Genomic DNA, 27,481 nt, shown 5'->3' on the forward strand with positions numbered 1-27,481 from the left:
AAAACAATGGGGAAGAACCCCTTTGATTTTCTGGGTGTTTCCTACTCTCTCTCTTTCAAGGCAGGTAGATGCAAATCTGGAAAGGTGGGTTATTGGGAACCCAGGTCGGAATCTTGAGAAATCTGTCTGGGATTCCCCAGCTGCGTAACCCAAGGGGGGTTTCCCCAGCCCTGTTGTGATCTGTTAACCCCTGAAATGCCGAGGGGTTTTCCTCGGGCGCAAGTTAGCTGAACTCCCTGCTGGGGAAGGCTTAGCGGTGCGCGGCGGTCTGCCCTCCCCACCCGCCCCTCAGACCTAAGCAGAAAAGTCATGCGAAACAGAAAAATACGCCTGCGCTTCTTGTGAATGATCTATTTGTGCGATTGGCCCCTCGTGGGCGAAGGAGGAGGAGTCGGAGGAGTCATGGCAGAAAATCACACGCCCACTCCATTGGACAACTCAGACGCACCGCGTGGGTCCCTCGCGCATGGGCCCTGCGCACTCCTGGGCGCTGCTTGCAATGTGTATATTTTCCCTAGTGAGTAGGCTAGTGCACTGCTGTGGCGGCGTCTTGAGCGTGGCAGATGTGAGGGGACTTGCTTACGTCAGCCTGCCCCTGGCTGTGTGGTCCTCCGACCATGCGCCCTCGGTGCGTTGGCTGCTGCGAAAAGCGTGCGTTGTTTGGCTTGCTGGCGCTGGGTTCAAGGAAGTCGTGGGCTCCTGCCGTCACGCCGTCAGCCCACCATGCTGTGAAAGTGGCGCACGCGGGGGTGTTGCTTCACCGCGCACTGTTGCGCGTGGGTGTGTCTGTCGCACTGCCCTGTGTGTGGGGGTGTGTGTTTTCCGGATTGCTGCGTGTGGGCAGAAGCGGGCCGCTTCGTGTATCTCTCTCTGTGTGTGAGCGTGTGTGTTTTATCCTGACTTGCATTTATAGATTGATGTGTGTGGATGCCTTGCGTTTTGAGGGGAAGGCGTGTGGGCTTCTCTGTGTGTGTGTGTCACTGCGAGGGGTGTGTTTTGTGCCTCCCTCGTGGTGTGCGCGCATTAAGGATATGAACTGAATTAACTCTCGCCCTCCTCTCCTCCCAGTTCTCTCAGTGGTTTCCAGGACATGGGGGTTTGGGGAGAGAGAAATGGCAGCCTTTCTGGTGTTGACTCAGCGCTGACACAGCTGTTCTCACCCTCCTGTGTGCGAATGTGTGGGAGACCTGTTCACTGTGCCTAATGAATCACACACACACACACACACACACACACACACAAGAGCCGCTGATCCCTTGCAAACAGGTTCCTAAACCCACATCCCAGAAAGCTGCCGGTTGCTCCAGGTTCTCCTGACCTACGGGGTCTTCCCACGCTTTGCTGTTTGAGCGCTCCCTCTCCGTGCTCCCTGGGGGGAGGACTACGGCTCTGGCGTCTGCCAGAACCCGGAGGAAAAATCCTATGCGCCTCCCCCTGGACTGGGGTTGGGATGGGGGTCTCCTTGTTAAGACACCGGTCGCTACCAGGACAGATGAAAGGAAGCCAGTCTTCATGGAGTGCACAGTTAACGTGCGGAACTCCCTGCCACAGGCCACCGACTTAGACGGCTTTAAAAGAGGATCAGACAGATTCACGGAGGAGGAGAGAACCACCGATGGCTTATGTGCTTACGGAAACTGGGTGGAGGCCAAGGGAGAAGTGGTCTCGATGCAGACATACAAGTGCCTTTGGGTCCCCGCTGCCCTGAATCCGTGTGTGTTCCTTACATTTGTGACTTGCTCCCTGCCCAAGTAGGGACGCGGGTGGCGCTGTGGGTTAAAACACAGAGCCTAGGACATGTCGATCAGAAGGTCGGCGGTTTGAATCCCCGCGACGACGTGAGCTCCCGTTGCTCGGTCCCTGCTCTTCCCAACCTAGCAGCTCAAAAGCACGTCCAAGTGCAAGTAGATAAATAGGTACCGCTCCGGCGGGAAGGTAAATGGCGTTTCCGTGCGCTGCTCAGGCTCACCCAAAGTGGCTTAGTCATGCTGGCCACATGACCCGGAAGCTGTATGCTGGGTCCCTTGGGCAATAGAGCGAGATGAGCACCGCAACCCCAGAGTCGGCCACGACTGGACCTAATGGTCAGGGGTCCCTTTACCTTTACCCTGCCCAAGTGAGGCCTGTGTCTATGTGCTTGCGGTGTTTTGCGTGCATTTGCACCCCTTACGAGTGTGCGCTGTGTCTGTGCATACGTCCCCACATGTGTGTCTGTTTGGGTACATCTTTGGGGTGGGTGCAAGTGACACATTCTGTATCTCTGGGGATCTTTATTGACCCGGTGAGACACCCACGGTTGGCATCAGCCCAGAGCCCGGTTTGCCCTCCCGAGCCAACGCAAACCCTGCTGTAATGCCCTGCCATTTGCCTGCGTCTCCTTGTGAGGTGGGGGCCTGGTCCCTTAAGCAGGAATGAATTAGGACTGCAATGTTTCTTTTGTGGCCTGGCTCCACCTGGAGTGATGTTAGCGCAACTCCCTAGGTGAGCACCTTCTCTCTCGCCTACATCCCCATCAGAGAGAGAGAGCCTTTTCGGTGGTGGCTCCCATGTTGTGGAATTCCCGACCAAGAGACACTAGACTGGCTCCCTCTTGGTTATCATTCCTATCTGACCATTGCACCATCTCCCAAGCCCGCCTTTGACCCTCGTGGGCCCCCATTCACTCTCGCTTTCGGCCGGTCGCTCCTTCTCCTCATTCACGCCTTGTGTAGGTGCCCTCCATGCTCAGGCACACTTACCCGTGATGCGCACAGTCTCCCGTGACTCGCTGCTTCCTCTGCGGTTGGGGCGACTTGCCATCGTCTCTGCTTCCCTTTTCTTGTAAATTTGTCCCGTAAGCAGCGAGCAATCTCTGTTTCGGAGAATATGAACGCGTAGGGGAAACTGAAAGGACCTTTCCCCAAAACAACACAGCTCGGGGTGGGGGGGATGTTTCACCCCACCATTGATACTGGGGGAAATTTCTAAATCTGCTGGGCGAGCATTGATCCGCTTGATCTTCTGCCCCATGGCAGTGGGCAGAGGGGGCACTTTTTCCATTTTGTGCCATGCCCTTTGGGGCCAATCTGGCGGTGCCCTTTCTGCCCCACTGGGTTCCGGGCAGCCGCCCCCGGGACCCTTGTCCCCGCGCCTTCCTGGAGGCGTGGGAGTGTTGGAGATCCCCTGCGCATCATGTTCGGTGCGCCGTGCGGGGGCCGCTGACGCGCATGCCCAGGGAAGGAGGGTCACCTCACCTCCTCACCCAGAACTCTGTGCGTGTGGTGGGATGGGTGGGTGCTGAGCGCGAGAGAGGTTGTGGGAGTATGACGGGCGACGGCGCAACGCTGCGATGTGACAGGGCTGACGGCTCTAGGTGTGCGTGTGTAGGAGCAAAAGAGAGCAACCACACACGTGGGTGTGTGTCTTGTGTGTTTGCGTGCCCTGCTTTTTTTATTTTAGATTTCTAGCATCAAATAGGTGTCTTTTGTGTCGGCTGGGTTTGGCCACGCCTTCTCCTTTGGGCTGTGTATTGACAGCAGCTTGCACAGGAAATGGTTCGCTAGACCCGTGTGTGTGTGTGTGTGTGTGTGTGTGTGTGTGTTGGGGTGCATTTCCTGTCCCTCCCCCTACTTCCTCCACTCGCAGGAGCTGCCTCACTTCCTCCCTGGGTGGACAGTCCCCAGTGACATCCCTGTCGATTTTTCCCATAATGCAATGCAGGCTTTTAGAGCGAGGAATGGTTCTGTGGGGGGCGGGAGGGGCGATATAATGCTTCTCTGAAGTTGCAGCTGCCTTGGCCTCCTCGCTGGGAGAAATCTTCAGCCTAGTAGCTGCCGTTAACACCCACACATGCGCAGGCCCTGGAGCGGCCAGGGGTGTGCGCATTGGCACCCTGGCCAGACTGGGTGGGAACTGGACGCTTCTGCTGTCCGAGGGAGGGAGGGAGGGTGTAGTAGCTGGAGGCTGGGTGAGTCCCCAGACGGGCCAGCCTCACCCTCCTACGCCAGCTGCACTGCCAGGACTTGCCCGCATCGCTTCCTCTTGGCTCGCTCACAGTTGCGTCACAACTCAGCCCCGAAATCCCCACAGCAGCAGCAGCGTGGAGTTTGTGAGGGCTGGCAGTAGTGGGACAGAGAGGAGCATGCTCGCTTGTGTGCAAATCAGCGGGGCGCATGGATGTCACTGGGCGCGGGGAGATGTGGGGCAGTGTGTCACAGTGGTGTGAGCAAGAGAAGGAGTGTGTGGTTGGCGTCACCGGCTGGTTCACACCAGAATGCAAGCACGCAGGCGCACAAAGTTTTCGTACGGCCCGGGGGCATGGCGAGATCATGTAGAAAGCTCCCTGGTGTACGGGCACACATGGAGATTGCGTGTGTGCCAGCAACATGGGCTGCACATGTTTGGAAATGGGCGTGTGTAGCCACACGTGTGTGTGTGGGGGGGTCACGGGTTTCTGAACCTGCACAAACACATGTCATTTGGCCCCGGGTGTGTGTGTGTGTGTGTGTGTGTGTGTGTGTGATTTGCGTGCTTGTCGAATCCTTGTTCGTTTTATTTTATTTAGGAATGCATGTTCTACATTCTCTGCTGTCTGAAAGAAAGAAAAAAACATGTCTTAACAGCATTATGACACCACACACACACACAATATAATCTACGCAACCGAAAACACAAATAAACTAGAAGCAGCCCAAGAGTCTTCCTAACAGGAGCTAACAGAACTGGAATTTGGAATTGTCAACAAACAGAGTCCTCTGGGATTCCTTTGCTGTTGCAGCTACTTTTTCACCTTGGGGGTGGTCAGCCAGTCGAGATGGTGAAGACAAGGGTGCCCTGGGGGGCAAAGCGGCCCAGAATCTGGATCTCGGTATTGGAAGGTGTGTATGCCTGGCCTTACAGACTGTTGCGGTTCAACCTGAGGGGGGAGCAGAAAGGCGTATGTTGGGGGCCGGGGTGCTGGTGTCCTGTGCTGGAGCTGAGCTCACGAGGGTGAGAAAATGCAGCGCGTATGTCTTTGCTGGTGATACGGATCTCGCACGAGTGTGAGCGTGCAAGGAGTGTGGAAGTATTCTATCGGTGAACTCTCGAGGCAGGTAGCACAGATTCCCCAATTCGGAATGGCTCTGCAAAGTTGTGTGTGCAGGGCAAGCGAAGGGCTTTAGACCCCTGTGCCTTTTCGGCTGGGATCTCAACTTTCGGCCAGTGTGGTGTCTGTGCTCAGCCTCCACATCTGGAAGCAGAAATGCTTCTGAATTTCTCTATGTAGCATGTAATCATATTTGTATACAGTAGGGCTGTAATATCGCCCAAAACCGGTTTCAAGTCCATATCATAATTTTCATAATGTTGACCTGGCGATATATTGTGAATCACGATGTGTGTGTGTGTGTGTGTGTGTGTGTGCTGCGCAAAAATCACAATGTGGGAAGAAACATGAAGCTAGCCAGTGGTTCTCGACATTGCTCCATCCTTACTTCAGACATCGCGATGTATCGGTATATCATAATATTTAGCCAGTAATGCATTGCAATGTTGAAAACCAGATATTGCCCAGCCCTAGTTATTAGGCAACAACCGTTTTGCACTGGCGTTACGTTCCTGACCCCATGACAGTGGAGAGCCTTTTCCCAGCCTCTTCCAGGTCGCGGTGATATGCGCATGCGCGGTCGTGCGTTAATTGGACGTGCGTAAATCGGCCGTTGGCTGTAGACGGCGGTACACCTAGGGAATAATTTCAGAATGGAGTGCATCTTGGGTGATGCCAACACACTCCGCAGGCCATGTAACTTTCCCTGAGCTTACCTGTGTCAGAACAGCCTGTTTTTCGGGCATATTATTAGCATGCGTCCTCTTTGTCGTGCATGCCTCCGGAGGTTTTGTGCCGTGTCCCCAGCAGCCTCGTTGCCGTGATTTGCCTGTGTGTTCAGCCCAAGCGTCGGGCGCCCTTGGCGTGTCCCATGCTCTGTCACTGGCGTGCGGTTGGCGCATTCGGAACGGAGGCTCGGCTTTCTCTCGCGCCCTCTATGGCGGAGAGACCAATTGCCCCTGGGACGCCTCCTCTCTGCCCCCCTCGCCACATTTCACAAGGCAGGAGTATGCACAGGAGGTCTTACGACATGCCCCCCCCCGGCCTTACTTGCTCCAACGCAACCGCCGCCGCTGCCCCGTCCCGCCCTGAGCCAAACTTAGCTCTCGGCTCTTCCAGAAATAGCCGTGGTCTTTGGCTTCAGGGTTGCTATTTGGTCTGGATGTAAATTCACGCCCCGGTTCTCCCTATCCTGAGTTAAAGGTTGGGAGGAGGGCCTTGCTAATACCCCCCACCCCCAACTTGTGTGTGTGTGTGTTTGGGGGTTTCCTAAGTGCAGCCATGTTTGGGGCAGTCAGACCCCCCCAGCTCCCTTTCCCAGCACCCCTCCAGTAGCCGTGGCTGGACTCACGAGACACTGTCTGGCTCACGCCCACGGTAGGCTGACCACACCGGTGCTGCTGGCGGAGGGGGGGGGGGTGGCTGGTGTGTTTGGCCCAGGCTTATGGCAGGACGTAGACCCAGACATGCTTGGGGGGTTGAGGCGAAAAGACTGTGTGAGCCGTGAGTCACCGGGGGTGACTAGCGAGCCCCTTCCTTTCCTTTTCCTTCGCAGTCGTCGTGGGGCAGCGTGGGAAAAAAGTTGCCTCCGGTTTGTTTCCGCCAAACCCCAGGCCTGCAAACTCCCCCCACCCCCCCTCTTCGCAGTGGTTGAGGCAGGTTATTTTGGGATGGGAGGCGGCGGGGGGCGGGGGGAGAGAAGGAATAAATCCCTTCAATGCCTCACAAGCCTTATGCATAAGGCTGGGTGATCCCGGGACCTAGTTCCAGCTGCCACCCTCGCCCACCAGCGCAGGGAAGCAGCAGTCGAATCATAGAATCATAGAGATGGAAGGGACCCTGAAGGTCATCCAGCCCAACCCGCCCCCTCAATGCAGGAATAGGCATGTACAGAGTGCTTTCCCCTTGACACTCAGTCGCCAGGACTCACACCCAGCAATAGGGCTTTTCAGGACAGTGATCACAGAGTCTCTGTGCACACTGAGCCAGAAAATATCACTGACAGGTCTTTTGTCTGCAACCCAGATTTCCTGGTGTGTGTGTGTGTGTGTGTTGTTAAAAGTTAGAGGATACCTTACAAGGATACCTGCGCACAGGTTGGAGCAGAATTTTTGTTGGAGCAGAAATTGGACATCATCTCTCTCTCTCTCTCTCTCTCTCACAGACACACACACACACACACACTCTCACCTGCCAAGCAGAAGCAAAATTTGAGTTTTTTTTAAACTTGGGGCAACTCGCATGGTGGGTGGTGTGAATTTCATTTTTTAAAATTTTAACCGCTCACCCTGCCAGTGCTTCTTAGCTGCACTAGGAAGGGAGAAATGAAATGGCAAAATATTATTTTCACACACGTACAGTACACATTTTCAAAGGTGGAGAGATATTGAAGCATACGACAACCTTGCAATGTAGGCCAGTGCGATTATCTCCGTTTTGCGGGCTGCTGCTCTGTGCACACACGTGTGTGTGTTGTGGAGGACCATGAATTGCAGTCTTTTCCAGCTTGCCTGCCACATTTCCTCATGGGAAGGCCGGGGGTGGGGAGTGCCACAGGTAGGTGGAGCCATGGACAGGACTGTTTGGGGCAATGGGTTTGGCTTTTACCTTTGCAAAGTGCACTGCGTTGCGGATACACGCAAAGATCGGAGGTTTCTGCAAACACACGCATACCCCTCTCTGCCCAGACAAACAAGAGGCAATATCTGTTGGAAGCGGCCCAGAGTGGCTGGGGCAGCCCGGTCAGATGGGTGGAGTACAAAAAACAAATCTTTGTTATTGTTGGGGCTGATGGGAGTTGTAGTCCGAATCAAGGTGGGTGCCACGTTGTGGAAAGCTGATCTGACCGGCATTGGCTCTCTGGGGTTTTCAGCCGTGAAACCTTTGCCGGTCCCTGCTTAGAATTGGTAGAGATATGAACCTGCTCTGCCCCAGTGTGTGCAAATTGCCCGAAATCATTTCGACAGGCGTGTTGAAAACCAGAGCGCATAACCTCTGCATGCACATCATGTCTTGCAACAAGAAGACCACCTCTCTCATTCCCGCAGTTTGAAACGACAAGGGAAACAGTAATTATTAGTTATCTGTAGCAGTTGTGCGATTTAATAACACAACTAACAAGTCAGGATCAGCGCATATGTTTTGTGGCGCCTTAAAGGCCAACGCATTTGCTATGGTGCAGGTTTCTGCGGACTTACAGACAGCTTCATCCCATGCAGGAAGTGTTGCCCTGAGGGCGTTGAGTGTGCTTTTTTGAGGGGAGATTCTCAGTAGCCGGTGTTGGTTGTAGCAATTACGAGTGTCGGACTAGGAACTGGGAGAGCAGGGTTCAAAACCCACATGAAGGCCACTGGGGGATGACATTGGGCCAGTCACTAGCTGTCAGCCAAAGAAAAAGGAAAAAAAAAAAGGTAAAGGACCCCTGACAATTAAGTCCAGTCGCAGACGACTCTGGGGTTGTGGCGCTCATCTCGCTTTACAGGCCAAGGCAGCCGGCGTTTGTCTGCAGACAGTTTTTCCGGGTCATGTGGCTGGCATGACTAAACCGCTTCTGGTGCAATGAAACACTGTGACGGAAACCAGAGCGCACGGAAACGCTGTTTACCTTCCCACCGCAGCGGTACCTATTTATCTACTTGCACTGGTGTGCTTCCGAACTGCTAGGTTGGCAGGAGCTGGGAGAGAGCAATGGGAGCTCACGCCGTCGCGGGGATTTGAACCGCCGACCTTCTGATCGGCAAGCCCAAGAGGCTCCGTGGTTTAGGCCGCAGCGCCACCCATGTCCTACCTCATAGGTTTGTTGGGATTAAATGAGGAGAAGGTGAATTGCATCTGCCACGCTGGGCTCCTTGGAAGATCAGGAGGAAGGATATGAATGCAGCAAATAATTAATAGTGAAGTCAGGGGGAAATAAAAGGCAGAGGAGCACAGTGATAATGACGTACTTGACAACAAGGGTTGCCAGGCGCAATGTTATGCCAATAATAATAATAATAATAATAATAATAATAATAATAATAATAATGTTGTCTCTTAAGGTTCTGCTGGTTTACTTCTTTTAGCTGCTTTTGCTAAAAAGCAATACCACGCTATTAGGTATTATAATTAGGAATTGTAAGTAATTATAGCAACAAGAGACAAAATACCTGGCAGATTTAGATAATGGTAAAAAGGCAATGCAGGTCAACGGTCTCGTGCAGTTTCCAGTAGAGGAGATCCCACATGCAGCACGTCTCAGGCGGGGGGCAAAGCTCTTCCTGAACCCAGCTGCCCCCCACAAGTTGCCCCTCCCCAGCAAAAGCGTCTCTCCTTTGCAGAACACAGGCGCATTGTGCAGAGTTCCGAAGCAGCCTCCTCGGAAGACTAACCCAAGCCATTCTCTCTTTTTCTATCTCTACGATTTCCAGACCTCATTAGGAGACGGAGGTGAAAGATGATTGGCGGCCACGCGGAGGACGTCGTGTGATTGGCCGTCTTCTAGGAGAGAAAGAGAGAGAAAGAGACAGAGAGAGCCACTCAGAGCTTCTCCAGCACAGTAGGTGTGTGCAGGCTGCGATTTCCATCTGGAGAGGCAGAAGGGGCAGGTGTGGTAGGGCAAGGGTTAACCTTGGGGCTGGCAGGAGCAGAAGCCCCGCCTCCCTTCCCCACTTGAAGGAATTCCATTGGAGGGAGGGCAAAGGAGGCCCTGTGTTGATTGGATGAGAGAAACACATGGCTCTGTTAACTCTTTCTTTCCTGCTGCTTAACTCTATATCCACAGAGATGGGTGGAGAAGGGAATGAGTTTCTGCTACTAAATTAATTGCGTCCAGCCCACTAATAAGGCAGAACCGAGGAAACTTGATATAAAACCACCGCAACATGTGTTTGTGTTTAATTATATAAAATTTTAGGAGTTCACATTCGTTTGAATGTTGTTTTGCATTCACCTTTTGTTGCTTTCAGCAGTAAAAGAAACAGAAATACATTGTGTTTGCAGTAAATGGCCTACAGGCCTTTGTATAATTTGAATTTGTGATTTCCAATTCAGGCCATGTTCATATTGATTTAATCTAAAACAGAGATCATGCACCCAAACGACTTAATGCCAAGATTTGGGGGTGAATTTAATTGGACATTTGAGCAACAAGCGTCGAGACTTCCAACATTATTGTTTATGCTATCTCTGGCTGAGCTTAATCCAGATCATCTTTTCCACCAAGCCTGGTGCCCACCTGGTGCATTTGACTACAACTCCCATTATCATATGGCTGGGTTGGCTCAGGCTGATGGTACGTGTAGTCAAAGCGAGAGGGCACTAGGTTGGCCAAGGCAGGTCAGTGAGGAAACTGGGTGCCTTTCAGATGTTGTTGGACTACAACTCCCTTCAGCCACCACAGCCAGTGATCTGGGATGATGGGAGTTGTAGTCCAGGAACCTCTGGAGGCCTCTGCATTTTGCTTACCCTCCCTGGGAATCTAGACCCAAGGTGGGCAATTGAAGCAAACATATTTGTGAATTGCAAGTAATTCGTGTGCTCTCTTTTTTCTCTCCCCCTCAGCATTTTATGTGGCTGTGACTGGAGAAGGGGAATAAACCAGAGGAAACTGCAGCAAGCCGCGACTGGGTGGGGGCACCCGTCGCTCAGATCCGGGGGGGTGGAGGGTGGGGTACCAAGGCGCATCCACCACAGCAGGAGAGGTAAAAATAATAATAATAATTACTTGGGGAAATTAATAATGTGCTCATTTGTTGTTCTTGGGGTAGAATAGCAAAGTGGGGGGCCGTGAACTTAGTTGGGACCGGGGCTGCAAGATATCTATTTACTGTATTTTTCGCTCTATAGGACGCACCAGAACACAAGACGCACCTAGTTTTTGGAGGGAGAAAACAAGAAAAAAAATATTCTGAATCTCAGAAGCCAGAACAGCAAGAGGGATCGCTGCACAGTGAAAGCAGCAATCCCTCTTGCTGTTCTGGCTTCTGGGATAGCTGCGCAGCCTGCATTCGCTCCATAAGACGCACACACATTTCCCCTTACTTTTTAGGAATGAAAATGTGAGTCTTATAGAGCAAAAAATGCGGTACATATTTCTATGTTTATTTCAAAGAATCTGCACCCCTTCTTTCCATTTTTAAAAAAATTTAAGCCCCCAAATGGCTTAACCAAATTTATAAATTCCGAAACGCACGTTTGGGCAATTGTCACAAAAGTGAAATCTTGCAGCGGCAGCAGCAACAACTAATTATCTGGGCGTATGAATATGAAAATAAAGTTCTAAATTAAGTGCTGTGAGGTGCAGAGGGGGCACATATAGGAGGCTGCCTAGTGGTTGGGGTGGGGCAGTCATTTGAAAGGGAAGTTGCTAGACGGGAAAGCAGGGCTGCTGCTGCCAGCCAGTGCTACCAGTACTGAGCTAGATACTGTATTTTTCACTCTATAGGATGCACCGGACCATAGGAGGGGGAGAACAGAAAAAATACTTTTTTTTCTTGTTCTCCCCCTCTAAAACAAGGTGTGTTCTGTGCGTTCAAGGTGCGTTCACCCGAAGCCTCGGGAGTCCAGCGGGAGTTCCCGCTGGGCTCCGGAGGCTTTGGGTTCCTTTTGACCTGCTCTTTGGGGCTGGCGGGGGAAGCTCTTCTTTCCCCCACTGCCAGCCCCAAAGACCAGGTCGGGGAGCAGCGGGAAGGCAGCACTCCGCCTTCCCGCTGCCCCCTGAGCTTGTGGGGCTGGCGGTGGGGGGAAGCGCTGCAGCCTTCTCCCCACTTTCGTACAGCCTTTGTAGCCTCCGCAGGGCAGCGGGGTGAAGGCACTGTCCGTTTGCGCAGCCGTCCACAAGCTAGAATAGTGAGAAGGAGCGCTGCGCAGCGCTATGTCTCCCTGTTCTGGCTTTGGGCTTAGCCGCGCAGCCTGCATTCGCTCTATAGGACGCACACACATTTCCCCTTCATTTTTGGAGGGGAAAAAGTGCGTCCTATAGAGCGAAAAATACGGTAGATTCCAGTGGTCTGGTCTGACACAAGCTAGCATCCCGTGTCCCTATAAGGAGCAGCTGGGAGGATGGACAGGAGTGGGCCTTGGATGGGGAGAACAGGATGCTGGACTTGAGGGTCCAGGGAGCTGGAATAAGCTCCATATTGTGTTTTTTTTTGGGGGGTGGGGCTGAGATTGTGGGAGGAGCCAGCAGCTGGAAGGGGTGGGCCTTAGGAGGAGAGGGGTGATGGGTTGGTCAGAGGCGAGGAGGAGCAGGAGGAATTGGCCTCCATGAAGGTGGTAAGGAGCTCCCTGCTTGGCGCCTGAACCCCACTTCTCCCCCCATCACAGGCTGGATGCATCGCACAGTGGAGCAGTTGGGGGGCCGTGCTGGACGGGACCCCTTTTCTCTCGGCAACCTGGGCTGCAGCGGCAACGCCTGGAGCTCCTGCCATTCCCGACCATGGCTCCAGGGCGGCAGGTGAGTGTCTTACGGCTTGGGAGGTGGGAGCTCCTGGGAGTCGTAGTCCAAAGGGGCGGCGCTGGCCGGGGCAGATGGGAGTTGTAGTCCAGGAAGCACCAGGAAGCTCTCCAGCTTGGCGAAGGCTGTTCCACACCTGCCTTGTATGTACGTGTATGTGTGTGTGTGTGTGTGTGTGTGTGTGTAAGGTAAAGGGACCCCTGACCGTTAGGTGCAGTCGTGGCCGACTCTGGGGTTGCAGCGCTCATCTCGCTTTATTGGCCGAGGGAGCCGGCGTGCAGCTTCCGGGTCATGTGGCCAGCAGGACTAAGCCGCTTCTGCGAACCAGAGCAGCGCACGGAAACGCCGTTTCCCTTCCCGCCGGAGCGGTACCTATTTATCTACTTGCACTTTGAAGTGCTTTCGAACTGCTAGATTGGCAGGAACAAGCAACGGGAGCTCACCCCGTCATGGGGATTCGAACCGCTGACCTTCTGATCAGCAAGTCCTAGGCTCTGTGGTTTAACCCGCAGCGCCACCCGCGTCTATATATATATATATATATATATATATATATATATATATACATACACACACACACACACATATAGATATATATACACACACACACATACGGTACATACACAAATATATATAAAATTCATGTGTACACGCCTGCAAAGCAAACACACCCACAGCTGTGCAAAGAATCGTGGGCGATGAATTGCATTCGCTTCCCCAAGTGCCCTCCATAAAACCGCACCCTTTTCAGGCGGGGAAGTCAAGAAACTGACGTTGCTTTGATGTCGGTTGGAGTTTAGACGTAGCGCTGAATGCTCTGAGAGAGGTTTCGCCTCTCCCTCTCTCCTCCACCCCCCTCACTTCAGCCCCCTGTGTTTTGGCTTCCACAGCTTCCTCTGCAAAGCAGGAAGGAAGGCCCCACGTCTGACTTCCCACCCCCACCCCCCATCTTTCAAATAGTTTAGATGCCCCACCTGCCCTCTGGAACTCCCTGCCTGTTGACACCAGGCAGACTCCTTCCCTGTGCTACCCAATGTGGTGTAGTGGTTAAGAGCGGTGGACTCATAATCTGGTGAACCGGGTTCGATTCCCCGCTCCTCCACATGCAGCTGCTGGGTGACCTTGGGCTAGTCACGCTTCTCTGAAGTCTCTCAGCCCCACTCACCTCACAGAGTGTTTGTTGTGGGGGAGGAAGGGAAAGGAGAATGTTAGCTTCTTTGAGACTCCTTCGGGTAGTGATAAAGCGGGATATCAAATCCAAACCCCTCCTCCTCCTCCTCTTCTTCTTCTTCTTCTTCCCCTCCTCCTCCTCTTTGTGGCATCTGCTGAAAATACGTCCCAGGTGTTTGGGAGGCAGACACGAATTTGAATCTGCTTTTTAGTTGATAGCTGTTTTTCCCTTTTTTTTTAACGCTCTTTAACTTTTTTTTACTGGTCATTTTCCTGATCTGTTCTCTTTGTGGACTGCTTTACAACCAGGTGGTTCGGAAATTTCATCAAATAAGTAAATAAGGCCACTCAAGGAGACTTCGGCTCCCAGGCCTGTCCTTGGAGCTGCGGTTCAGCCCCAGGGTGCATTCAATGAACTACGAATCAGGGAGCCTATAAGCATGTGCAGAGTGCAGTCCCCCTCCCTCCACTCCTGCTCCAAAGGGTAGCTGCAGCTGGCCTTGAGCATTGACAAGCCTGGCTTGTGTCGTGGCTGACCTCTCTTTTACACACCTAGGAAGGTGCTTTATACAAAACCAGGCCATTGCTCCATGTAGCTCAGTAATGCCTACACTGGCTGGCAGCAGCGGCACTTCAGGTTTTCAGAAAGGGGACATGCCCAGCCCTCCCTGGATATGCCATGGGGCGGGGCTGGAATTGAACCCGGGCCCTTCTGCATGGAAAGCAGCTGTTCTCCCGCTCAGCCACTACACCAGCCCTTGTCCCCTTACTTGATTTAGCTCTGATTCTGGCATTGCGGGAGTAGGACTAATGACCAATTCGTCTTGCTTGTTTCCCATACTCTGTGCATTAGTATAGAGACAAATGAGACAAATGGAGGTTTTTCAGCAAAGGTTGGATGGCCAACTGTCATGGATACTTTATCACTACTAGTAGTAGTAGTATACCCCCCTATACCCATAGATCTCAGGGCTGTTCACAACATAAGTTGAGATTCCTGCATTACAGGGGGTTGGACTAGATGACTCTTGGGGTCCCTTCCAACATTCTGACATTTCTCTCCCCTCCTGCCTCTGCCCAGGTGCTCTGCCAGTGTCGGCCAGCCTCAGCTGCCCCCGCACCTGCCGCCCAACCATGGCTCTAACATGGGGCAACACAGCAAGGGCTACTTCCCCCCGGGGTAAGTGCTCCCAGAGGGCATTTTGCCAACATCAGCAGCTACGGGAGGGATTGTGGTGGCACACCCTTCCAGCTCCCAGCCCCCAACCCTGTACATTGTGGTGGTGGTGGGAGGTTAAAGGGGGGTGGTCCAGACCCTGCGCGCTGTACTTTCTGGACACATGGCCTCAGGCTACCCCAAATCCAGTTCCCCAAGCTTTCCCCCTATTCCTCGAGAGTCTTGGTTGCTGGTGCTTTGCTGCTGTGAACTTCACTCCCATCGCATGGCACCAAGAAGTCAGTTTTCCCAGAATCCCCCTCTCTAAACCCCGGCCCCCAGGACTGGGGTCCCCAACCTGCTGGTATCTAGACGTTTCAGAGCACAGTCTTACCTTGGTTCTCAAACACCTTGGTACTCGGACGCCGAAAACCCGGAAGTAAGCGTTCTGGTTTTTGGATGTTTTTCGGAAGCTGAACGTCCGACGCGGCTTCCGATTGGCTGCAGGAAGCTCCTGCAGCCAATCGGAAGCCGCACCTTGGTTCTCGAACGGTTTCAGGAGTCGAACGGATTCCCGGAACGGATTAAGTTTGGCAACCAAGGTTCCACTGTACTGTTTAGGGACGTTTTTAATGTTGGATGTTTTATCGTGTTTTTAATATTCTGTTGGGAGCTGCCCAGAGTGGCTGGGGAAACCCAGCCAGATGGGAGGGGTATAAATAACTAAATTATTATTATTATTATTATTATTATTATTATTATTATTATTGCCACCACCAACCCTCTGCTGGCTGGGGCTGATGGGAGTGGGAGTCCAAAGGATCTGGAGGGCCCCAGGCTAGGAAAGACCTTACCAGGGGCCCCAGTGTCATAGCTGTCAGCTGTCCCTTATTTGGCGGGAAAGTCCCTTCTCCCAGCGCCGTGTCCCGCTGCTGTCCCTTATTGATGATGTCCCTTAAATTTCCCGGGTTTCAAAGGAAGCAGCTCCTCTCCCTCCCTCCCTGCCGGCCAGGGAGGAGGGAGGCTCCAACTGTGTTGCTTGGCTGCGTTGCTCACCCAATAAGGAGTCTGAGAACGACTGGGGGCTGGAGCTTGCATGCCTTGTGCCGATCAAATCGGCCGCGTTGCCTGGGGACTCGCCTTTGCTCAGCGCTTCCCAGCGGAGAGGTGACGGTGGTTTTCCTTGCTGCATCCCCTTTGCCGGGTTGCTGCGCTGTGGGAACCACCGCTCGAGGCTTCGTTTGGCTGCTGGTTGACTAAAATCCCTTATTTTGGCTGCTGATCCCTTATTTTCGAGGCTGCTGGTCCCTTATTTTCAAATCTGTAAGTTGACAGCTATGCCCAGCGTTCCTTACTGCCTCTCCCCATCGCTGACGCCTCTCCCCTTCCCCAGGAACCTGGCCCCGCGGCCCCTGCACGGGAAGCTGGAGGCCATCCACGGCTGCGTCCAGGCCCTGCTCCGGGATCCAGGACAGCCTCAGCTCTGGGAGCAGCTGGGCGAGATCTACGAGTCGGAGCAAGATTGCGAGGAGGCCGTGCGCTGCTACCAGAATGCCACCCGGTACCCGCGAGACTACGATTATGGGAGCTACGGAGAGATGCACGCTCGGATCGGACGACTGCAGCAGGTAGGGAAATAAATATAATGTTCAATTTCAGCCCCTTGCGGGGAGGAATGACAGGGCTGAGGCAGCCCATTTCATTTCGTATTTAATTTGCACACTGCCTTTCTGCGTTGTGGCGCGCAAGGCAGTTTGCAAGCCGTTGAAGCGACAAAATATCTTCTCCTTCTGCGATCCCTCGTAGCCGAGTAAGATTGTCTCCCATGAACACGGTCTTAACAGTGAGTCCGTAAGTGACTGTGGAGGCCAATTCTGGATCCACACGTCCTTCCACAGTGGGGACATCGGTTTCCGGGTGGGAGTTGATCACGTTGTGGATATGCCAAGCGTGCCGTCCTCTTAGCACATTTCTCCCTCGCGTCCTGAGTTTGAGCGTCTTCAAAGCCCACGACACCTTTGGTAAAGGCTGTTCTCCAACTGGAGCGCTCGCAGGCCAGTGTTTCCCAGTTGTCGACCAAAATGTGTGCCACAAAGCTCACAACGACCTAGAACAATGCAAATAAGCCCTGATAAAATAATAATAATAATAATAATAATAATAATAATAATAATAATAATAATAATGACTTGATAATAAACAGCTTAGGGACGCGGGTGGCGCTGTGGGTTAAACCACAGAGCCTAGGACTTGCCGATCAGAAGGTCGGAGGTTCGAATCCCCGCGACGGGGTGAGCTCCCGTTGCTCGGTCCCTGCTCCTGCCAACCTAGCAGTTTGAAAGCACGCCAGTGCTAGTAGATAAATAGGTACCGCTCCGGCGGGAAGGTAAACGGCGTTTCCGGGCGCTGCTCTGGTTCGCCAGAAGCGGCTTAGTCATGCTGGCCACATGACCCAGAAGCTGTCTGCGGACAAACGCCGGCTCCCTCGGCCAATAAAGCAAGATGAGCGCCGCAACCCCAGAGTCGGTCACGACTGGACCTAATGGTCAGGGGTCCCTTTACCTTTAATAAACAGCTTGATTCAAATTAAAGTACTAGGTTATTCAATAGTCTGTTTATAACATTGCGCAATAAAATTAGCAGATTATCAGCAGAAGGAGCGGAAATTCACTCCCAGCGAACCATTGGTAGGAAATATTCCTACCAGATTCCCTGGTGCAAATCTTTGGTATTTCTCTATCCTATTCTGAATCTGTAACATTCAATATAATAATAATAATAAAAAATTTTATTTATATCCCGCCCTCCCCAGCCAAGACCGGGTTCAGGGCGGCTAACAACCAATAATAAAAACAAGTTGATTGAAATGCAACTTAAAAAACAAGATTAAAATACAACATTAAAACATGAAAGCATTAAAATTAAAATGCAGCCTCAAGGGGGAGAAAGGAAAAAAGGAAGAGGGGGAGGGAATCAAACTGACTCCAAGCCAAAGGGCAGGTGGAAAACTCTGTCTTGCAGGCCCTGCGGAAAGAAATCGGATCCCACAGGGCCCTGGTCTCATGAGACAGAGCGTTCCACCAGGCTGGAGCCAGTGCTGAGAAGTCCCTGCCTCTGGTTGAGGTTAATCTGACTTCCTTAGGGTCCGGGACCTCTAGGGTGTTGCTATATATGGACCTTAAGGTCCTCCGTGGGGCATTAGTATTTATTTTATTGCCTCCATGTCTCACCTTTTTTTTTTTTAACCAAGGAGCTCAAGGTGGGCATGCCCATTCTTCTTCCTCTCTCCATTAATCCCCTGTGAGGTAGGTTAGGCTGACAGTCAGTGACCAGCCCCCAAATTCACCCCCAGTAGCTTTTCTTGGCCTAGCGAGGATTTGAACCCTGGCCTCTCTTCTGGGAGGTTAGTCTGACACCCTAACCGCTACCATTTCATTCGTTATAAGCACTTTATGTGGGAATTGGGCCTTCTGGCGGTTCCCTTCCTGCGAGAAGCCAAGTTTCAGGGAACCAGGCAGAGGGCCTTCTCGGTGGTGGCACCCGCCCTGTGGAACGCCCTCCCACCAGATGTCAAAGAGAAAAGTAACTACCAAACTTTTAGAAGACATCTGAAGGCAGCCCTGTTTGGGGAAGCTTTTAATGTTTAATAGATTATTTAATAGATTATTGTATTTTAGTGTTTTGTTGTTTGCTGCCCAGAGTGGCTGGGGAAACCCAGCCAGATGAGCGGGGTATAAATAAATTATTATTATTATTATTATTATTATTATTATTATTGATGTTTCCTTTATGATTCCTTGCACACATCCGTCGCTTTAACTGGTTTCATTTGCTTTATAACCGTACGTTTCGTCCTTCTCGGCTCTCCCCGTGACTTTTTCCAGGCTCAGCTGTGGAACTATCACTCGGGGTCGTCTCACCACCGACCGAAAGCATTGCCCCCCCTGCAACAAGTCTGGAACCTCCTGCACCTTGAGGTGAGTGGTGGCCAATGAGGGACTCTCACCTGTCCCCCCCCCAAAAAAATTCTCCTCTCTGCCTCTCCTCAGCATCTCTGACTGCTTTGCCCCTCATTCTCGAGGACAAACACCGGTGATGCTGTGGATGTCGGTGGACGGCGACTCCTGTCAGTTGCACCGTTCGACGTTCTGAATTTAACAGTGTGTGTCTCTTCTGTAATAACTTCATGCTGCATTTTAATGTTTCAATGTTGTGTTTAACCTTGTTTTTTAAGTTGTATTTCAATCAACTTGTTTTTATTATTGGTTGTTAGCCGCCCTGAGCCCGGCCTCGGCTGGGGAGGGCAGGGTATAAATAAATTTTTTTATTTTATTATTATTATTATTATTATTATTATTATTATTATTACTTCAAAAGCCTTAAAATGGGCTGGGCCCAAGTTACATGAAGGGGCTGTCTTGCCCCCGTGCAAACCTGCCCCTGGCATTGAGATCCGCCTCAGAGGTTCTGCTTATGCACCCACATACCGCCCTTCATCCGTAGAACTCAGGGCCGCGCACAGTATAAAAATATAAGGTAAAAAGCACAAAATGCATGATAAAAACAAGAACAAGAACAAGCGGATAACCCCATCTCCCCCAACACATTTTAAAGGTTATCAAATGTTAAATCAGCCCAAAAGGCCTGATTGAATAGGAACGTTTTCACTGGGCAACTAAAGTTGTGTGATTCATTCTGCACCGTTCAAGATTTCTTTCTCCTTTTCGGATTTTACAGATTATGGTATTCCCCCCCCCCCCACACACGCACACATTAAAAGAAAAAAACAAATCTTTATATAAGGTGAAATACATGAAGCGTCACTTACATTGTTTGCTTTCTGTAGAAGCCTCAAAATGTTGGGGGATGTGGATTCAGGGTGATAGGCTGTTTTAATTCATTAGCATAGATAAGATAACAGAGTGTGGATTGGGTCACTTTCCCCTCTTGTCACATCTTTGGAATAATCTGAGGTAATCTGTCACAAACAGTTTGGAACCTGCTTATTTTTATCACAAAAGAGTTATGTATCGCTTAATTGTAGAAAAAAAGAAAAACTTCTAGGCGATTTATCAAGAAAATAAAAAAAATAAAATTTTCAGTAAAAACAGAAAAAACCCAACTGCATTGGTACCTCGGGTTAAGTACTTAATTCGTTCCGGAGGTCTGTTCTTAACCTGAAACTGTTCTTAACCTGAAGCGCCACTTTAGCTAATGGGGCCTCCTGCTGCTGCCGCGCCGCCGGAGCACGATTTCTGTTCTCATCCTGAAGCAAAGTTCTTTACCTGACGCACTATTTCTGGGTTAGCAGAGTCTGTAACCTGAAGTGTATGTAACCTGAGGTACCACTGTATTTGAAAACTTCAGATGATGAAATACGCAATAAACTAAGAACAAATCAACACAAATCAACAGCTCCATCGTTCTCTCGCTCCCCATTTCACCATCATTGAGCTAATTTTGGGGGAACAACTTGGAAGCCTCGTTATCACTTCCTGTACTCGCCAGAACTGGTGGGGAGTTATGTTGAAGCCATTGCCAACCCTTCAGTGGCCGTGGATCACCTCCTTCCTCTTTAAAATAGACCCCAAGGGACATCTAGTCCAACCCGCTCAAGTACAGGAATTTTTTGCCGAACGTGCTGCTCGAACCCAGAACCTAGAGATTTAAGGCTCTCATGCTTTACCAACTGAGCTGCCCCTGCTGCCGCCTTCGCGTTTAACGAAAATAACCCTTTGCAAATCCCCCTTTCCTCCCCGATTCTCCCCAAATTTCCAGAAGAGGAACTTCTCTGCCAAGCGCAACACCCAGCTGAAGAGGCCTGGGCCGCCCATGGAGCCCCCCGTGGTCCAGCCAATCGCCCCGGTCCAGCACCCGCCACACCCGGGGCACGGGGAGGACATGCCCGCCCCCATGAAGAGGCGAAGGAGCACCAGTCCTGACCAGGTACAGGGGGTGGGGGGGGGACTCTGGGTGCAAAAGGGACCGCCGCAAACCAGACCCACTGCCACGCTCCCACCGCTTTGCTTGCTTGCGCCGCGGGGCCAGCCCAGATCCTGCCCCACGCACGCTCTCTCGCTTGGCACTGGCCTGGCTGCCTTCGCTTCGCTGCCCCGGCTGTTGCGAGACGCCCCGGCGCCACTCGCAGGGCTCGCTGCTCGACGCTTTGCTCTGGGGGGGGGGTGTAGTGATTTAATTGCAGGAAGATGTTGCCGTTTCGTTGCATGAGCCATTGGGGGGTGCTGTTTGAAATTTCCTGGGGCGGCGGAGGGGACACTTCCCTGCCCCATTTTGGTTGGCGGCTCAGGTTTATTTCGCCGTACGAAGGCGGGATTTGGGGAAGGGGTTTGCCTCTTGATGTTGGGCGCTGTGACCATCTCCCTCCATTTCTCTCTCCTTCCCCCTCTGCTTTTTCTGTCTCGCTGTCTCCCCGCCTCCCCCCTGCAAATCTCCACTCCTGGCGCATGCAGAATGGTAACGGGGTGTGCCAGCACCCGCCAGGTGTCCCTGGCAACCCCCACTACCAGCTGCCCAAGCCGGGATTATGGAACCCCCTCCACGGAGACTCATGGGGGCAGGAGCGCAAGAACGTCGCTGCCCCAGAGAGACAAGTAAGGCTGCCCCCCCATCCCTGCATCCACCCCCTGCCCATGGACATCGGCCTGGCCTCTTTCACCATCGGGCAGGCGGAAAACCCCCCTCCCCGGTCAAAAATCTGGCTACCCTCGTTGTACCCTCGTAGCAAACCTTTGCGATAATTAATGTCATTTAGTTCTTATCAGATAACTGGTGGCGTCCATTAGAGGGGCAATTGACCCTTCCCCTCCCCGCCGCTCTTTTGCCATCCTTGCTTTTGTATTCATAGGCAATGTCAATATTTTGGGCATTTCCATGTCCTAGAATCGGCTGCCTTTAAATTAAAAAACCCCCACAAGTTTCTAGCTCTCGTGATTTTCCCTTGCAGAGGGAGGGGAGGGTAGGCTGGCTGGCTGGCTTGCTTGCTTGAGGGGGCTTCAACACTTTGCTGTGCCTGCTCCATTCCCCCTCGCGGCGCTCTCAAATTCAGATCTGTCTGGGTTTGGGTTGCATGGGGGTGGGGGGCCCTGGGAAGTGGGTAGTGTGGGGTAGGGTATCACCTTAGCTGTTCCCACCCACCTCAGAGGTGTGCCCTCAACTCTGCCTCCAGTTCATGCAGAAACGCAAGAGTCCAAATGGTTACGTATCGGAAGGAAAAATTGGCCGTTCCCAAACTGGTGCCACCTATCAGTCCCTAGCCAGTGTGGCTGTTTTGAACTATAATTCCCATCAGCTCTCAGCCAGTACAGCCATTTGGACTACAATTCCTATTGGTCCTCAGCCAGTTTGACCATTTGGACTACAATTCCCATCATTGCTCAGCCAGTATGACCATTTGGACTACAATTCCCATTGGTCCTCAGCAGTATGGCCATTTGGACTACAATTCCCATCAGTCCTCAGCCAGTATGACCATTTGGACTACAATTCCCATCAGTCCTCAGCCAGTATGACCATTTGGACTACAATTCCCATTGGTCCTCAGCAGTATGGCCATTTGGACTACAATTCCCATCAGTCCTCAGCCAGCATGGCCATTTGGACTACAATTCCCATCAGTCCTGAGCAGTATGGCTGTTTTGGACTACAATTCCCATCAGTCCTCAGCCAGTATGGCCATTTGGACTACAATTCCCATCAGTCCTGAGCCAGTATGACCATTTGGACTACAAATCCCATCAGTCCTCAGCCAGTATGACCATTTGGACTATAAATCCCATCAGTCCTCAGCCAGTATGGCCATTTGGACTACAAATCCCATCAGTCCTCAACCAGTACGGCTGTTTAGGACTACAATTCCCATCAGTCCTCAGCCAGTATGGCCATTTTAGATTCCAACTCCCATCTGCCCCTGGGTGTACTGGCTGGGGCTCAACCTAAAAGGCACCATGTTGGGAAAGGCTGATTTATGCATTATGGGAAGAACACCTGCGTTTCAAAGAGTTGGGTTTTTCCCCCGTTTGGGGGACCTCTCCTGACTTTCCTTGTCTCCCCCCCTGTTCTCTTTAGGAGCAGAGGAACTCGGTGGCCCACCCCTTCCCCTACCCCTGCCCCGCCTACGGCTCCCACCCGCCCCCTCACCGCCTGCCGGCCATGGCCCCCAGCCCCCGTACCCCTCCAGCACACCGGCCCCCTCTCGACAGCCATGGCTGCCTGGCCCGGCCCAACGGAAGTGACCTTAGAGACGGCAGAGCCCCCCGGGTGCGGTCAGACTCCACTGCCACACCAGCAGCAACCGCCGCCTGCGTGCCTTACGTCCCGCGCCCAAACCCCGGAGGAGGAACCACCGCCACCAGCAAGACCACCTCGCGGGGGCCACCGAACCCTGACTGCCTTGTGAGTGGGGGCGAGGGGGTGAGGGGGGGTCTGGGAATCGGAGCAAGCGTCGCAAGGCCTCGGGCCTGGCTCCCGAAACCGGCAATCGCCGTATCAGTTTCGTCCACTTTTGTCGCATCAATTAAAACAGCCCCAATTGCATTTTGAATAAACGTGCAATTGGTTGTTGCCGTTTTGGATTTTATTATCCGTTTGTTTCATGAAATTTAGGCAGCGCTCTGTTGTAAGGACAGGGAAAAGTCGTAAGGAAAAGGGATGCGGGTGGCGCTGTGGGTTAAACCACAGAGCCTAGGACTTGCCGATCAGAAGGTTGGCGGTTCGAATCCCCGCGACGGGGTGAGCTCCTGTTACTCAGTCCCTGCTCCTGCCCACCTAGCAGTTCGAAAACACGTCAAAGTGCAAGTAGATAAATAGGTAGCGCTCTGGTGGGAAGGTAAACGGCATTTCCGTGCACTGCTCTGGTTGGCCAGAAGCGGCTTAGTCATGCTGGCCACATGACCCGGAAGCTGTATGCCAGCTCCCTCGGCCAGTAAAGCGAGATGAGCTGGACCTAATGATCACGACTGGACCTAATGATCAGGGGTCCCTTTACCTTTTGTCGTAAGGAAAGAAATCCCTCAAGGCGGTTTACAAAAAATATAAAGCGAGGGAGGGGAAATCACAACGACACTAGTAATAACTCAGTTGGCAGAGCGTGAGGCTCTTGGGGTCCTGCGTTCGAATCCCACGCTGGGCGAAATATTTGGGATTTGGACCAGATGACCCTCATTGTTAAAATGCTAGAACAGATTAAAATCGCCTCAGCTTTCTAAGCACCCAGGTAGGCTTGTCTAAATAGGGACACAGTGCAGTGAAGGTGCCTACTTGCTATCAATTGGCAGGGAGTTCCAAAGTTTCATAGGCGCTGCTGCACTAAACAACCAGGTTCTTATAAACGCAGAACGGGGATTATGTGGCACCAGTTCTGCCGATCGAAGCGGCAAAGTAGGGAAAGGCAGGTTCATAGGAAAACCGGTCGCCCGTTGTTAAGGGGTGTATATACTGATAGTAACACCTTGAACTTTGCCCGGCAGCAAATTGGCAACGGGCGCAGATCCCCGATCACGGGGGACATATGCTGACGAGGCCTCCGTCAGCAGTTGTGCTGCAGCTTCCGGATCAAGGGCAGCCCCGCAGAGAGGGGGCTGCACCATTTTATTGCGCTATTATCCGAGTGAGTTGCTCCAACAGCTGTTCTGAATAATGCTTTCTATAGGGTAGGGATGGCTGAGGATGAGTCTAGGGCAGGAAGCCTACCTGAGCAGAACGGCGGTACCCTGAGTCTGTTGGCAGGCAGGCGGCGTGTGAACAAGCCTGCTCTCTCGTGGGGTGAAGGAGGGAGCTGTAGGCCTGGGAGGTGGGGAGGGCGATCCCTTCTGATTGGCTCTTCCTTCTGTCCATCCCACAGGGTTCCGACCATTACCAAACGCCGGCATTGGAGCCATCCAGTCCCGCCCAGGAGAACGGGGGCCGCAAAGCCCCCTTGCAGCAGTCGCAGCAGCAGCCGCCGCCGCCCCGGCCAGCTCCTTGCCTTGCCCCTCGCAACCTGCCCTGCTCTCGTATGCCTCCTCCTCCGCCCATCGCCAGGGGGCCTCCACCAGCAGTTGCACGGGCACCCACAGCTCCGCAGTGCCCACCACCCCCGCCCCCTCTGCCCCCGCCTCCTCCGCCAGCACCCCCCTTGCCCTGGCTGAAAGGCCCGGCATTCGGCAGCAAAGGAGGGGAAGCGAAAGCCAGCAGCGACCCCCTGGGGGATATTCTGTTTGGGTGCGGGGAGCCGCCGCCGCCGCGGGGGGACGCTCCCCCTCTCGGGGCCTGCGACTCGGGGCGCAGCTTCCAGGATTCCAACGCCAGCAGCCAGAAAGGGCCCTTCTCGCTCCCTGGAGAAGGGGCTGAGGAGAAGGCCAGCCCCCAAAGATCAGCCAGCCCCGAACCCACCCCGGCAGCCGCTGACTACTGGATGCCGGAAAGCACCCCGGAGGAGAAGGGCTCCGGCGGCGCCAGGGCCTCGGCCCCGGAGAGCCCCACGATTACCTCAGGAACCTTCGGGTCCCCGGAGAGCCCCCCTCAGCCGCCAACGCTGCCCCCGCCGCCCCCGCCACTGCCCCGGGCCTCCTATCCAAAGACGCCGGAGCCCTCGGCAGCGCCCCCCGCGGTGGAGCCTGCGCACGAAAGGCTCTTTGGCTTCACCAGCCCCCAGCTGGAGGACCAGTTTGAGGAGCCCCCCGAGTTTTCTAAGATCCTCCCGGACGGCCTGGCGAATATCATGAAGATGCTGGATGAATCGATCCTGCGCGGGGAGGAGGAGCGTGAGGAGAGCTTTCCGCCGCCCCCGCCACCTGCCCCGCTGCTCCCCAGCCCCCCGCCTTTGGCCAGACCAAAGCCCCCCGCCCCGTCCAACGCCTCCTTCGACTACCCCAAGCCGCCGGGGCAGGACCCGCCGGAGCCGCCCTGCCTGTACCGCTATGGCAAGCGGGATCCGGAAGAGCGGCCCCAGGCGGCTGCCGCCACCGCCGGCGGGGCGGGCAAGTTCCCCCACCACAGCACGGCTTCCCTGCTGAAGTCGTTGGCCAACATGCTGGAAGGGCAGAAGCACTCCTACCGACCCAAGCCGCTGACCCCCCCAGGTGCTAAGATCGCTTCTCCGGCCGGCGCCAGCCCGGGGTCCGCGCCCCACTTCTCTACCTCAAGCCAAGGCTGGGCTGCGGGAGCGATGGGGGAGCAGGCGGCCAGCTCTCCGCCCCCTCCGCCCGCCCCCCGGCCCATCAAGACGGAGTCAGAGGTGCTGGAGGAGATCAGCCGGGCCTGCGAGACCTTGGTGGAGCGAGCGGAGAGGGAAAAGAGCCCCGCTTCTCCGGCCACGCCACCCCCCCTCCCGCCCCCTCCCGCTCCCCTTTCCTCTCCTGCGATGCTGCCGCCCCCGCCGCCCCCTCCTCCGGCTCCCGCCCAGCGCCCCAAGGACGAGTCCCGGAAGCGGGACCGGGAGCACCGGAGGCACCGCCGTTCCAGCAAGGACGGCTCGCGGCGGCACCGGGAAGGCAAGGCCCACAAAGAGAAGAACCGTCAGATCCTGGGCAGCCTCGACGTGCAGAGCTCGGAGAGCCAGGCGCGGGAGAACGGCGCCAAGCCGCCCCCGCCTCCCCCGGCCGCCCCGCAGCCCGAGCGCCGGCCGCCCCCCGGCAAGAAGGAGGAAGGGGCCGTCGGCACGGGTTCCACGGTGGTGTGCTCGGCCGACCTGCTGAAGCTACGTTCCTTCACGGAGGGGCCGCCCAAGGAGCTGAAGATCCGGCTGATCAAGGTGGAGAGCGGAGACAAGGAGACGTTCATCGCCTCGGAGGTGGAGGAGCGCAGGATCCCCCTGGGCGAGCTCACCATCAACCATTCAGCGGCCGAAGTGGTGCGGGCCAGCAAGTGAGTGGCTGCCTTGTTACTGTATTTTTCGCTCTATAAGACGCACCAGACCACAAGACGCGCCTAGTTTTTGGAGGAGGAAAACAAGAAAAAAAATACTCTGAATCCCAGAAGCCAGAACAGCAAGAGGGATCGCTGCGCAGCGAAAGCAGCAATCCCTCTTGCTGTTCTGGCTTCTGGGATAGCTGCGCAGCCTGCATTCGCTCCATAACACGCACACACATTTCCCCTTACTTTTTAGGAGGGAAAAAGTGAGTCTTATAGAGCAAAAAATACCGTATTTTGTTTTCTTTATTAAATCTGCATGCCGCTCTCCACCCGTAGATCTCGGGGCAGTTCACAACGTAAAATCGCAATGTAAAAACCACAAAATGCATAGCAGAAATAGGAACAACAAACCAATAATCGCTGTTCCCTCTCTCCTGGTATCAAAGCAAAGCACATTAGCGCACTGCTCTGGGGTGTCTCTCGCAGGCTTTTCTGAGATCTCTCGCTCGTGAGCATCCCTAGCGCCTGGTGTAGTGAGAACGCCTTGCCTCCAAACCGATGCGGAGAGCTTGGAAGCTCTTTTCCTGCCAGATGACCCAAACAAATCTGGCACAAAAAGAGCTTGTTTTGTACTACAACTCCCAGCACCCAGCAGGGGTGCTGTTGTCTGGCGTCACCCGGAAGGCTGCATGTTCCTAGCCACCCAGCTTGAATGAGCACACTTGGACAATGCTGTGGTCTAAACCACTAAGCCTCTTGGACTTGCCCATCAGAAGGTCGGCGGTTCGAATCCCCACGACGGGGTGAG

General features: G+C 53.6%; 1 protein-coding gene across 7 annotated transcripts in view; it reads left to right on the forward strand.

Annotated features, from left to right (window-relative positions):
* KDM6B (lysine demethylase 6B) overlaps positions 1-27,481 on the forward strand; it is a 96,894-nt gene that overhangs the window by 40,981 nt on the left and 28,432 nt on the right. For 5 of the 7 annotated variants that reach the window (XM_083580751.1, XM_083580750.1, XM_083580752.1 and 2 more), the window contains 10 exons: positions 9,472-9,603; positions 10,604-10,743; positions 12,368-12,497; positions 14,749-14,847; positions 16,217-16,451; positions 18,708-18,800; positions 20,602-20,769; positions 21,294-21,434; positions 22,909-23,235; positions 24,683-26,685. In XM_083580751.1, the coding sequence (XP_083436877.1) occupies positions 12,373-12,497; positions 14,749-14,847; positions 16,217-16,451; positions 18,708-18,800; positions 20,602-20,769; positions 21,294-21,434; positions 22,909-23,235; positions 24,683-26,685 (3,191 nt within the window). In that variant the 5' untranslated portion in view covers positions 9,472-9,603; positions 10,604-10,743; positions 12,368-12,372. Of the gene's footprint in view, positions 1-4,722; positions 4,857-9,471; positions 9,604-10,603; positions 10,744-12,367; positions 12,498-14,748; positions 14,848-16,216; positions 16,452-18,707; positions 18,801-20,601; positions 20,770-21,293; positions 21,435-22,908; positions 23,236-24,682; positions 26,686-27,481 lie in introns of those variants that run through there. The other 2 variants (XM_083580755.1, XM_083580756.1) reach the window with 2 other exon arrangements.

This window comes from Podarcis filfolensis (genome assembly GCF_964270895.1).
Source record: "Podarcis filfolensis genome assembly, chromosome: 13".
NCBI lineage: Eukaryota > Metazoa > Chordata > Lepidosauria > Squamata > Lacertidae > Podarcis > Podarcis filfolensis.